General features: G+C 39.8%; 1 protein-coding gene across 1 annotated transcript; it reads right to left on the reverse strand.

Moving 5' to 3' along the window:
• Window positions 1-2599: 2599 nt before the first annotated feature.
• LOC139743797 (small ubiquitin-related modifier 3-like) lies at window positions 2600-13168 on the reverse strand. Its single transcript, XM_071654253.1, has 5 exons — window positions 13060-13168; window positions 9767-9814; window positions 8861-8938; window positions 6896-6967; window positions 2600-4294 (listed from the first exon to the last, which is right to left on the reverse strand). The coding sequence occupies exons 1-5, from the start codon at window positions 13075-13077 to the stop codon at window positions 4232-4234; spliced, it is 279 nt and encodes a 92-aa protein (XP_071510354.1). The 5' UTR covers window positions 13078-13168; the 3' UTR covers window positions 2600-4231.

Here is a 13168-nt window from a genome sequence, read left to right on the forward strand (position 1 = left end):
ACCAGAGAATCTTAATTGGGTAATACATGTATACACTAAATTTCAAGAAAATATCTTCAGGCATTCAATAGATATGGTGGCAATAGTGAAATTTTATGTATTTGACCCTGACCTTTTGACCTTTGACCTTTGACCTCATGACCCAAACTTTCATCAGAGAATCTTAATTGGGTAATACATGTATACACTAAGTTTCAAGAAAATATCTTCAGGCATTCAATAGATATGGTGGAAATAGTGAAATTTTATGTATTTGACCTTGACCTTTTGACCTTTGACCTTGAGCATGTGCACCCAAAAGTTGATAGGCACAACTTCACCCCCTAATACACATACATGCCAAGTTTCATTAGGATACCTCAACAGGTTTTGATAGTTACCTTGTCCACAAAATTCATTACGGACGGACGGAAGGACGGACGGAAAGACGGACGGACGGACGGACGGAAGGACGGACAGACGGACGGACGGACGGACGGACGGACAACCCGAAAACATAATGCCTCCGGCACCACTTCGTGGCGGAGGCATAAAAAGAAAAATGGGCTGCTTAATATGTATAAATCTGTTAAAGCATAAATTGGTCTTGTTTGTGTTCATGTTACAATCTAAGAAGAAACAAAAAAGATAAATGAAGTTCCATTTCACAACCATTCATCTTGTTTCACAAGTGAAGCACCATTGATCAAATTTACCACCATGTTTCACTCAAAGTAGTTTGCTCACACCCGATTTAACCACTTTATCCCTACAAAGAAATATCTAGTACATGTTGAGATAAATACATCACACAGCATCACCAATATCACTGCTCATACCCTTGCCGTCATCCATGTAGTAGCCCGAGGCTTGTTGGCTGATGCCGACTGTGATAACTGCACAAGGTAGCCCGAGACACACATACCACACACACACACACACACATACGCACACACAACCACACACACATACGCACACACACAAACACACACATGCGCACACACACAAACACACATTGACATAAACACCAAAACATGCATACAGTATAATTCTCTCCTCTCACAATTCATTCTTTGGAGAGAGTTGACATCTAGACCTCTGAACACTTAAACATCTTTGTTTGGAACGATTAAAATACAGAATTTCACTTTATTAGAACATGCAACAATAGTTTTCTAAACTAAAATACACAAAACTATTCTAACTTGGTCAGTTGACTCAATTTCATGTGAACACAAACGAGTTATTTTAATGACTGAATCAATACTGCACAGATTCTACTGAGAATCAGAGATTGTTTCTCTCTCTCTCTCAAAAAAAAAAACAATTAACTTGTTATTGGTTGTTGCTTTTTAATCTATTGTTTGCTGCACTTGACTATTATATGATTAACTGTTTCTTTGTAATAGGCCTGATATTCTTTTGATAAGCTACTGTACTTAGCCTCCAACATTATCATGTTGAATTTTTGTGCCACATGTAAGTCAACTGACAAAAATCATTCCTACATTGTATATGGGAGAGGCTGTAATATTCTTTCATGATGAAACAAAGATGCAGCTATTTCTTTACAGGGCACCCCCTGCAGAATCAGGCGACTTGGCAGCTCTGCAGGGGGTACGAATGGACTCATGAAAGGGGTGTTGCATTCACAATGAAGAAGAATCTCCAGAGCAAAATTACACGGACTCTCCCGAATTTTCAAAACATTATTTCTTCCCTAGTGGGAGAGCACTTCTACAAATATAACAACACGTATACAACATAAATGCATCACTAAACCAGGCAAAATGTCAAACTGTGTATGTGCTACGCATTACTTACCCTCACTTAAATGAAGTCGTAGGCTCATAAGAGGAAAAAAAAATTACCAAATGTTGCAAGTGTATTTTACGTCTATTCATATGTGCATTGTCAAGTAATTGCAAATACCTACAAAGCAACAAAGATAGATATTGATCGTACATGAAATCTACGGTACTTATTACAGTTTCATTATGGTATGATATGTAAAATATGTTACATCGTTTTTCTTCTTCTCTCTCAATCACTCTCTGCATATACAATGTGCAACTCATGGAAAAGGGCACATATACAATCAATAGGCCAAAATAATGTTCACACAACTCGGTGCATAACTTTCAGTTTTATCAGAATTACACTATCTGTGACCACTGGGCCCACTGTACACTGGTCACTTGGGGTGCTTTCATATACCTGCAGGTGCGAACAAATGGAACCAACTATCACAGGATTTTTACAAGGCAAAATCAGATCGTGGCTAAAAAAGAGCTGTCCGTTCTCTCCTCCATGCAAAAAACAAGAAACAAAAACCAGATGACTGGAATGTCCACAAATGCGCTAGTGTTCTGACATACTTGTTCAGTATTTATATCTGAGGCTCTAATGTTGGAAAATTGGATGGGCATCATCCTTGCCCTCAGTGTAGAATACTTTTACGAAAATACATTTATTTATTTTTTTTTAAGAACTGCACAACAATTTGTGGCAAAAGCATTTTTTTTTAAAACATGGGACAAGAAATTAAGTTACAATTATATTAGTTCATAAAATAATCATTTATTAAGACTACTCCCCAGCCCCCCCACCATTCCCCCTCCCCATATACTATGTCTCAATTCGTATAGGTAAATGAACATGTCCAAATGAAGCAGGATTACAAGCTAAATAAACCAGAATCAGCCTATTCCCAATGGTACTCATTCTGGTCAGAGAGAAAAAAAAAAGAGAAGAAATGTGGTAGTGATGCCTGAATACACACAAAAGCATCAAAGCATCATGCTGCCATTGGCTAGTAGTTTTATTTTTTTAGGTTTTAGGGGTTTTTTTTGGAATGAGTGAAACCTGGAAGGGGGAATTCCCATCAACATTTGAATAAAGGAAAGAATGTGGTAGCAGCAGAGGATGTTGTTTTAATTTTTAGCACTCAAAATGCACCAGGTATGTGGATAAATAATATCACCCCTACAGTGCTCTCATGGCCAGGGATTTCTGGACAATTTCTTCATCCTGACTAACAGAAAGTCAGCATCAAGTTGTGTGGTTGACACCGAAGAGATAGAGCTTCTAAATGAGAGCAAGAGAACCGTTATGACTCCTATGGGTGCTCTTGGTTACATTCCAAGCAGACTTGTCTGTAGACAAACCGGCCGTATTATTCACAAGCATTGCAATGGGTAAAAATGCATGTACATGTTTAGTTGTTTGGTCTAGCTGTTGACGAAAATCAGATGAAACATAATGAGGAAAAGCTGGAAAGGACAAAACTCAATGATACAGCAATAAAAATGTACAATATTCAAAGTGTCAATGACATTTATACACAAAAAAAGAGAATCCACAACCCACAAAATATGATTCACAAAGTCATTCCTCTTGACCTCTGGTGTTCCGAACAGCGTCCAACAATTTGAGTGTTTCCATGCCTAGTTCCAACTCTTCTCAACTCTATCCTACACAGCTAAGCCAGATACCCTCCTTCTGAGGCAATTTTCGTGTTGGCCTACACCAGAACCTATGTCAGACAATCGAGGTATGACACTATTCATTAGAAATTGAAATATGAAATTTACACTGATACACACAGCTCCCATCTTGATGATGACCTGTTTTTGTTTTTTCTTTCTTTCTTTCTTTTCTACTTCATTCTAAACTGGATACATAGTAGTGGTTAAGAAATCATGGAGAAATTCTTTTCACATTACACATAATTACAATTCCTATCATCTTGTGTTCCTGCATCACAGGTGGTATAGCGCATCAAGGGCTCTCCGTTACTTCCACTGATTGCTTTAAATATAATTGTATCAAGAGAGTGTGTTATAGTTATAATGTGCCACTTCCTTGTTTATCACGGCCCAATTTCATTAAACACTTTACATCAATTGCAAGCTACAATAATTGCAGCTACTGTGACAACAGCCAGGGTGTGTCTAACTAGGAGAGGATCATTTTAGTTGTTGCCATAGTAACTGTAATTACTGATTATCATTTCGGATGACTGTCTTCATGGAAGAGGGCCTTGATCTATGAAGTGCAAAGTGAGGACATGATGTCGGGGTCAGACTGGATTAGATTACATATACCCGAATAAGTGAAGTGGGACACTGGGGGTCCTGGGAGAATGGATTGACGAGTTGGTCAGCAGGATGCAAGACAGCTGCCATACATGTAGGTTGTGGTGAAAATAAGGGACCAAACCTCCTCCTATCCATCGGGGTGAGGATGCGGCCTACCCTCTCCCTCCAGTCTGCTCTTGGTATGCTTCCAACTGATCGTCGTCTTCGAGAGCGAGCTGCATTGAGGAGGAAGAGGGTCACAGACGGTGCATCAAAGTCTTTAAAAATCATACAAAATTTGAAGGCAGTGCACTCCCATTGTAACAAACATGGTTACAATGAAACTCCAGTTACAACAAAGAAAAAATTCAGGCGGCAACGTTATCTGCTCGATGTTTTATTTAAATTTGTTTGGGTATGACAAAATTTTGATAATGAAAGAAAACTGCCGGTCCCCGAGGACTTCATTATAACGGGAGTCCACTGTTTTAACAATGCACTTGCTCATGAAAATTCCACTGCTGATTTTCCCATGCAAGACTAACTCAATGACAAAACGGGTTACGACCAGATTTTGGATGACACATGTCCCTCACGTAATGAAGTAACCCCATACAGTTGACTCCTGCGACAGGGTGCAGCCCAGGATCAAAACAGCATGGAAGATGGGTAGCAACAACATGTGCTACCGGTACTCGTACATGAGAAAATAGGTGCTATATCGGCCATTGTAAAGTGGCTTTAGAATCTTTGCTCCAGCTCCTTCCTTGAAGCCTTCCCCTGCAAGGAACAAGAGTTTGAATTACTGTGGGGACAAGTGAGGCATCCTCTCAAAGGTATTGACTCCTTTTGAATGCAATGATAGGGAGCTTGAGATTTGCAGACACTAATTTCTATGCCATATAATCCACACTCTGGTTGTAACCAACGACGCTTAACTGAAAAGACACGAAAGTGCGCGCTAATCCTGTACAAAACAAATGGGCAGCGCGCGGTCCTCAAGCGTATTACGCACGTCACCCGAGACCACTCAAAGACGCTCGATAAACAGCAACAACTTCAAAGACACGTGTCTCAGGTGATGTGCCTGAGACCCGCTTGTCTTTGAAGTTGTTGTTGTTATTTATCAAGCGTCTTTGATTGTTAGATCATGTTGTTGCCGAATTTTTACCTCCACGAAATAATCCTTATTACTTTAAAATCTCGTTCTTCAAAATAATCCCCTTCATCAAAAAAAAAGCTACGACTATAATTTTTAAATCTTTTTAAGATAACAAAAATACCACTACCTTTGGAAATGAATGATGTTTCTAGGTGTACTGAGTTTGTATTTAGCTCGCTTTTGTATCGTCATGTAGGGTAGCCATTTTGTGTCCATTTTTATCGCGCGCCTTCGTATCTTGTTATCTCTACTATCTTTGGTTGTAACTTGGAGACTGTAAAGACCCAGCAGCTTGGGGATACCACGGAGTGGGAAGGATGGCCCGGTTCCGATGTATTCGAGAAGCCCCTTACAAATTGTGTACAGCATTATCACTAATCTCTGTGTAAGTGCTGATCACAATTGGAGTCAATCATTACTAATGAGCGTACGCTTCAACGCACATATTCGCTGACTAGTGCTATACACGTACACGGTTTTCGAACGTTTCCCAGTGGGTGGCGGATGAACCGGGTCACCCATGAATCCCACACTATAGGGGATTTAAAAGGATTAATGTTAAAGTTTATGGTCAACTCACACAACATTAACTCATCAAATTGCAGAAACTGCATTTATATGGGTTGGTGCTGATCATCTTTTCATCCCATTTCTCTCTCTCACTATTAGTCTTTTGTAAGGCAGAATAAGAATGTTTCTTTCATTTGAGCCTGCTGCTGTTCATATCATACTAGTACTACTTGTATCTGTTACACAGTTTTTGAAAGCCTCTTCATGGTTCAGTTCACGGCTGATCAATAAATGGCAACAAACTTCAGAAAATTAAACACTCTGAATTTTCCCTCAAAATGGCAATTCATTTTCATTCTTTGTCTGAGCTCGTGCACATTTTAAAGGTGCATGGTCCCGGTGTTTTAGTCAAATGCGTACGCGGGCGCACGGCGCAAGTTTCCTATACAGACCTACGCTATCGACTCCTCTTTAGCGCTTACACTTTGGCCCACTTCCCCTGTGTGCGAAGAAGTCCGATTCACTGTAGTCAGTGGTCGGATCACAGTTCGGCTCATGATTCAGCTGAGGGGTATGACAGCTTTAGCAAACTTCTTTTGTGATGTCATGATAACAAGCACATATGCACGCACCCTGGCATTACTACAGACTGCGCGATGCGCAGAGAAGACAACGAGGGCAACGTTACTTAGCAACAGCTACGCACTTTACTCTTGATGACAGCTCAACTTCGGTAATCTTCGTATCAATGCTAACGGTGATCGGCAGTACCATCAACAGCGCCCTCTACACTACCGGGACTATGCCCCTTTAAAGAATTTATCAAGTTCCTAGAATCTTTATCCACTACAAGATAAACATTGTACAGACGGTGCCACTTTATAACAACACAATTTACGCAGCAAAATTCCCCCAGGAATCAATGGTTTAAACCACGTCTCAGTTGTCACTGTCACATCTGATGTGACTCTCTGTCCCACTGATACATTACATGACATATTACTTTAGGTGAGTCCCTCCCTCAGAAAAACCTTGAAGTGATCAGCACGCAAAAAAAAAAAGGATGTTGCCAGTGGACAAGCTATGCTGTCACATGATCTGGCATTTCCTTCAAGCGACAAAAACCACATGCACGATCAGACGATATGACATCAAGAGAACTTACTGCCTCTGGTGTGTCGTCAGGATTTACCGGCTGCCCGTCGTACCGGAAACGGAGATGATGTCCTCGTAAGCCCTACAGTTATAAGAATATCAAGCAGGAAAAATTAGTAACACATACTCACACACCCACACACACACACACACACACACACAAAGATGAAGAAAAACAATAACAACAACAAATCAAATACTTGGGACTTGGGTACTGTGACCGTCACATACATTAGGCTAATAGGTAAAAAAACAAAACAGCACAGCTGTTCTCCCTCATTATACTGAATGCTGAATTTGTCATGTTCCATTCACAACAATGCAGATTTTCTTAGTCTGATTGCATTTGACTTCACTTTCAATATTTCTGTCAATTTTATAATCTTATTTTCAAAAAAAGAAGAAAATGGCATTTCCATGATGACTATATCTACAACTACATCTGCTGCTTAAAATTGCTAGTACTTTTGACATACATTAATCAATCTGCCAAACCTATGACCGATGTGAGATCCACAGCCAGTGTCAATTTGTTGGCTGTGACAAGAATTGTTGATACAAAATGTAAATAATCATCATCATCAATATTATCATAATAATGATCATAATGACAATAACCATGATGATAATAATATCAATAATAACAACAATAATAATAATAATAATCAAAACAAATACAAAACATGTCCACACAAATACATGTAGAGACATGGCAGAAACAATACCTGGATTTTCTCGCATGAGATTTAGCCAGCCTTACTGTCATCTCACTGCTTCAATGGGATAATCACATTCCACAGAATGCAACAGATGACATGAATCCACAAAATATTGCAGCACTTGTCACTTCAGACTTACAGCTTCAATGATTATAAAATGCTAATAAAATATTGTTCCTTCCAGCAGAATTCACACTGATCAATTGCACAACGGTTCATTGGGAATACAATGTGTTTGCCTGCAATAAAACCATATTATTTTTTTTTTCCAGAAATAAAGCAGCAAACTCGCTTTTGTTCGTGCCAGTTAGGGGGAGATTTCAAAAATTCTTAAACACATTGGCCCGAATTCACGAAGGTGGTTTAAATTTAAACCATGGTTTATGTATATTTCTTCTGCGCAGATATGATTAACAGATTGCGTACGCTAACAGACATCCAGTAATAAAACGTGCATTGATGCGCGCATGTATTGATACGCCTATTTAACGCTTATTTTAGACCATGGTCTAAATTTGTATCATGGTCTCAGTTTAAACCACCTTTGTGAATTCAGGCCAAAGTGCAGCATGGATAAGTTTGTTATGCCACAGCATCAATTGCAAGACAATTTATCCTCCCCTGAATGCACCACACAAACTACATGTACATCATGACTTGTGTGGATGAAAACACAAATGTGCATGCTCTCTTTTTCATGAGGCTCATTCTCAAGTTTGAGACAAATAAATTTTGCATAAACACGCTCAACTATTCTTCATATCACACGCTCAATAATTCTTCAAAATTCTGACACACAGCTTGCAACATTTGGTTGATACCTGTTAAACTTACAATTTAATTTATAAACATAACCAATTATATGGAAATATGCAAAATATGCAAAAATACAATGAAGTTTGTTATCAAAATTCAAAACAGTGATGAATCTTTTTTATTGGAATTAAGTCCCTCTGCAATTTTTGTGTTTATTTTGTTTGTTTGTTTTCTGTTTTTACGGAAGTTGCGATGCACCTCATACAGCAGGGGGGCGTTTCATCAACGAATTCGTCGGAGGTTTTCACCAACAAATTTGCTATCAGCCAATCAGACGCAAGGATTTCAGTAGATTTTAACAGTTGTCGGTGTAAATCACCGACAAAAAGTTTCATGAAATACCCCCCAGTGCAGTCGTAACTCCAACGTACATACGGTGTACATATTACTTAGGACTAGGCTCTCGTGAAAGTCCAGGTTTCTTAGAGCCTCTTACTCACCTGCTTGTCACGGTAGGCATCCATGAGCTTCAGGAGCTTGGTCTTCCGCCTGATCTTAAAGCTGATTGTTGATCCATCCTAAGCACAAAACCCCATTTAAAAAAAAGAAAGAAAGAAAGAAGAATTCAGAAAGAAATCATCAAACTCCCTCTGCATCTTTTCTTAATACTTTCCTGATCGGTGATGTTAAGATCCGTAGTGCTATATCTACAAATATTACTACTCATACTTGGGGGGGGGGGGGGTAGGGGGGAGGAAGCAAACTAATCAAACATATTGTGCATTGCATTTGTTCTGGACATCAGTGAACTACGCAAAACAGAGAAAAAACAAAACAAATCACTTTTACAACAGTTTGTAATCATTAACCAAGTTGCAGAGGAATTAAATCAGAACTATAAGGAAGTTTTACTTATAAATGGAACAAACGGTTTTCAAAAGTTTTTGGAATTGATCTGTGTATACTGATGTAGCAAGTTAAATGCTCGATAAAACCAAAGAAGATCTTTTTCCAAACCGTTGTTTCCACCTTCCACATTTCTATAGATCCATTATGTTACAACACTGCCAGCCAAGCATGACCCGTACATCTTAAAATCTGTTTGCACCTGAACCTGCCTACGATGGCCTCCCCTCCCCAAAATCACTGGAATGCCTGCAGTCACCCTTATGTGACTGTGCTAATGTGCTTGCACGTTTGTGAGTTGGGTGCAGGTACATTGTAGGTGAAAGTGTGAGTGTTTGTATGTTTCTTTGCCTGGTTCATGTCATCCCAGCGTCAACCAACCCTGACAATCTCATTTCCACCAACATTTTGAGATTCACTGCTTCTTTGGGTGAAGAGAGGTTGACTTTGTAAAAATGCTCAAGGTTGATGGCTAATAAGGAAGTGTCCAATATACTTACATCTCCCGTCACCTTGAGTGTCACATGCTCATTGCTCGGTTTCACTTCCTAGGTGGATAACACAGAAATGGAAAGTCATAAAACAATTACAGACAATCAAGTTACATGCATTAGGGTATTTTATCTTTGGTCACAATTTCACATATTCCTAGTTGCACGATACTATAACGTTTTGAAGTGGGGTGTGCACTTTAAAGATCTTTCATCCCTTCATATTGTGTTTCAGAGTGCAATCAGGGAGAAATGTATGTACTGAAGTCTATGTGTTACTGTTAGTTTCAAAAGGCAAAATAATTCCTGGTTTTAAAGGTGCATGGTCCCGATATTTTAGTCAAATGCGTACGCGGGCGCACGGCACAAGTTTCCTATAGAGACCTACGCTATCGACTCCTCTTTAGCCCTTACGCTTTGGCCCACTTCCCCGAGTCCGAAGAAGTCCGATTCACTGTAGTCAGTGGTCGGATCACAGTTCGGCTCATGATTCGGCTGAGGGGGATGACAGCTTTAGCAAACTTCTTTTGTGATGTCATAATAACAAGCACATATGCACGCACCCTGGCATTACTACAGACTGCGCGATGCACAGAGAAGACAACGAAGGCAACGTTACTTAGCAACACCTACACACTTTACTCTTGAGGACAGCTCAACTTCGGTAATCTTCGTATCAATGCTAATGATGATCAGCAGTATCATCAACAGCGCCCTCTACACTACCGGGACTATGCACCTTTAATATGCTCTTGTAAAGGCAAAAAGTGTAGACATATTTTAGTCTTAAGAGAGCCTCCAGCAAAATTAAGGGGACTTGTCAGCGTTCTGACAGAGATGTCAAGTGCTGTGCATCTCAAGAAAGAAGTCACCCATTTATCACAATTACAGGATCCATGGAGAAATATTCAACAGTTCAGGTACTGCTAAATATCTTGGTATTCACCTCTCAAAAGACCTACGGTACATGTGTACATGTAAGTTAGAACAAACACACCAACATCATGACCAAGGAAGCCAAAGGAGCAAGTACAATGCACCTTCCTGCAGTACAACATATCATTGGGCTGTATCCTCACCAGAATGAGACCAAGGTGCTATGCTACAAGAAACTCATAAGACCAGGAGAATGCTTGTATTGTCTGAAAGCCATTGACCAAAAAAAAAACAAAAAACAAAAAAAACAACAACAAAAACATCAACAAGCTTGAGATGGTACAATGCCGCTTTGCTCAGTTTGTGTTGACTGACTTCAGATAAACAAGCAATGTCTCTTCCATGATCCACCAACTCCAGTGGCCTACTTTACTAAACACAGGGACGTCAGGTTCAGTTCAAGGTTGTGATATTTAATTTCTGTTAATTGACTTCTCAAAATTCCTAGCACCTATTTTCAAACAGCAACTACCACTTGACAAAGTCATCCTCAAAAGGTAATCATCCCTTTCGCGATTTAATACCAAGACTCTCATTTCCAATGTTCTCTTTACCCAGACTCCATCCGCTTGTGGAACACGCTACCCAAAAATCTGGTCAACTGCTTGCTGCCCACCTGCGGACCAGTTCAGACAAGGGGTCCAGCACATCCAGCTTTGCAAAAAAAGGGGAGGCAAGCTTCTTTTCACTTGCACCAGTTTTGAATTCCAGTATTTTGTAGATATTTTGATATTGCACTAGATAAAATACATGTACAATGTACACTCTACACTATGCATCTAGCAATCATACAATACTCATTAGTAGGCTCGACGCTAACCCCAGGGTGCTCCTTGTAATGTTGGTTACACAATTAATTTATAGCGTTGGGGCTGGTCGCACAGTTAGTTTAACACCGGAGAAGGTGGACTAAGTACAATATTCGACTGGGGAGCAGACCAAGGTCCGAGGATCACAGGATCTAATTTCTCCTTTGTATGTACGTAGATCTACATGATGATGATGAGGATTGATAGGTTTCTCTTCATGAGCCAGACAATTGTCTAATCCCCTGTCACGTTGGCTGTATCAACATCCAATAACATGTGTTCAGAATTATCTTGATGCTCATGTGGCTCAGTTCTGTAAAAGAATTCTACAGCCATGGCGTTGTGGGTAGCGTAAAATAGAGACAGAGTTGTAAGAGTGTCTAATTATTAGTAGAAATAGAAAAGTAGGGGTCTAAATCTAATTTAGACTAGGCCTATTCAGTACTAACTGTTAGAGTCCCAACCAAAGACGCTTAACTAATAAGACAGGAAAGTTCGCGCTAATCCTGTACAAAACAAATGGACAGCGCGCGGTCCTCAAGCGTATTTACGCACATCACCTGAGACGCGCTGCCTTGACGCTTGATGAACAGCAGCAGCGGCTTCAGGGACAGCGCGTCTCAGGTGACGGTGTGTCTTTGCCGGAGACGCGCTGTCTTTGAAGATGTTGTTGTTGTTTATCAAGTGTTTTGATTGTGAGATCATGTTGTTGCCAAATTTTTACCTCCACGAAATAATCCTTATTACTCTAAAATCTTGTTCTTCAAACTAATCCCGTTAATCGAAAAAGAGCTACGACTATAATTTTTAAATCTTTTTAAGATATATAAATACCACTACTTTTTGAAATGAATGATGTTCCTACAAAATGTAGGTGTAGGAAGTACTGGTAATAAGTTTGTACACCTTTCTACTTAGATTTCTTGCCCTCTTTTGTATCGTCATGTTGGGTAGCCATTTTGTGTCCATTTTTATCGCGCGCCTTCGTATCTTGTTATCTATTATCTTTGGTTCTAACATAGGATGGCAAATTTAAACCTTTTTCGCAACGCATGCCATTGACTTGTGCATTGATCGATTCAATGTTTGAACGACCCAGTCAGTCCCCCATTCACACACACAGGTCATAATGATTATGAATTAATATTTCACTTATTTTCAGGCAGTCTTTTATCTTTATGTATACACAAAGAGCTATTGGGAAACTATGCTTGTTAAATGTTTTCAAGTGCCCTGAAGACAAGGCAACCGGTTTTTTAACTGCAACACTTTAGTGGCACTGCACTGCATGCCATCAAGCGCATGGGGCTGTATGGGCTTTGTGTGTGCGTATTACCAACGCACATGAGTTTCGCTGAAGGCATAAACGCATTACGAACTGCGAATTACGTGCTTCAGAATGTACAGTGCTGCATGCACCGGCGGCAGCACTACCGTGCACTAAACTCGAGGGATGCCAACTCCGATATTTTCTCAAGGGAATAGAAACACTATAAATTTCCGAACTATTACTCTTAACACTTAATCAAACGTTCGTGAATTTAAAAATCAACTTACTTTTTGTTCCGTCGACATACTGGCAGGTTTATATACCGACAAAATAACACAGAACGTCGAAGATCTTCCAGAGACCGCGCACACAATGCTTGAGCGCGGGCCGAATCGG

Source organism: Diadema antillarum, unplaced genomic scaffold (genome assembly GCF_040938485.1).
Source record: "Diadema antillarum isolate AM-2024a unplaced genomic scaffold, OU_Dant_1.0 seq00001106_RagTag, whole genome shotgun sequence".
In the NCBI taxonomy this organism is placed as follows: domain Eukaryota; kingdom Metazoa; phylum Echinodermata; class Echinoidea; order Diadematoida; family Diadematidae; genus Diadema; species Diadema antillarum.

Excerpts from the sequence above, each read along its gene's own strand:
- LOC139743797 (XM_071654253.1), bottom strand. Across the intron at positions 8,939-9,766 it reads CACTCAAGGTGACGGGAGAT|GATGGATCAACAATCAGCTT; the intron begins GTAAGTATATTG and ends TTTTGTGCTTAG. Across the intron at positions 4,295-6,895 it reads CTGACGACACACCAGAGGCA|CTCGCTCTCGAAGACGACGA; the intron begins GTAAGTTCTCTT and ends TCCTCAATGCAG.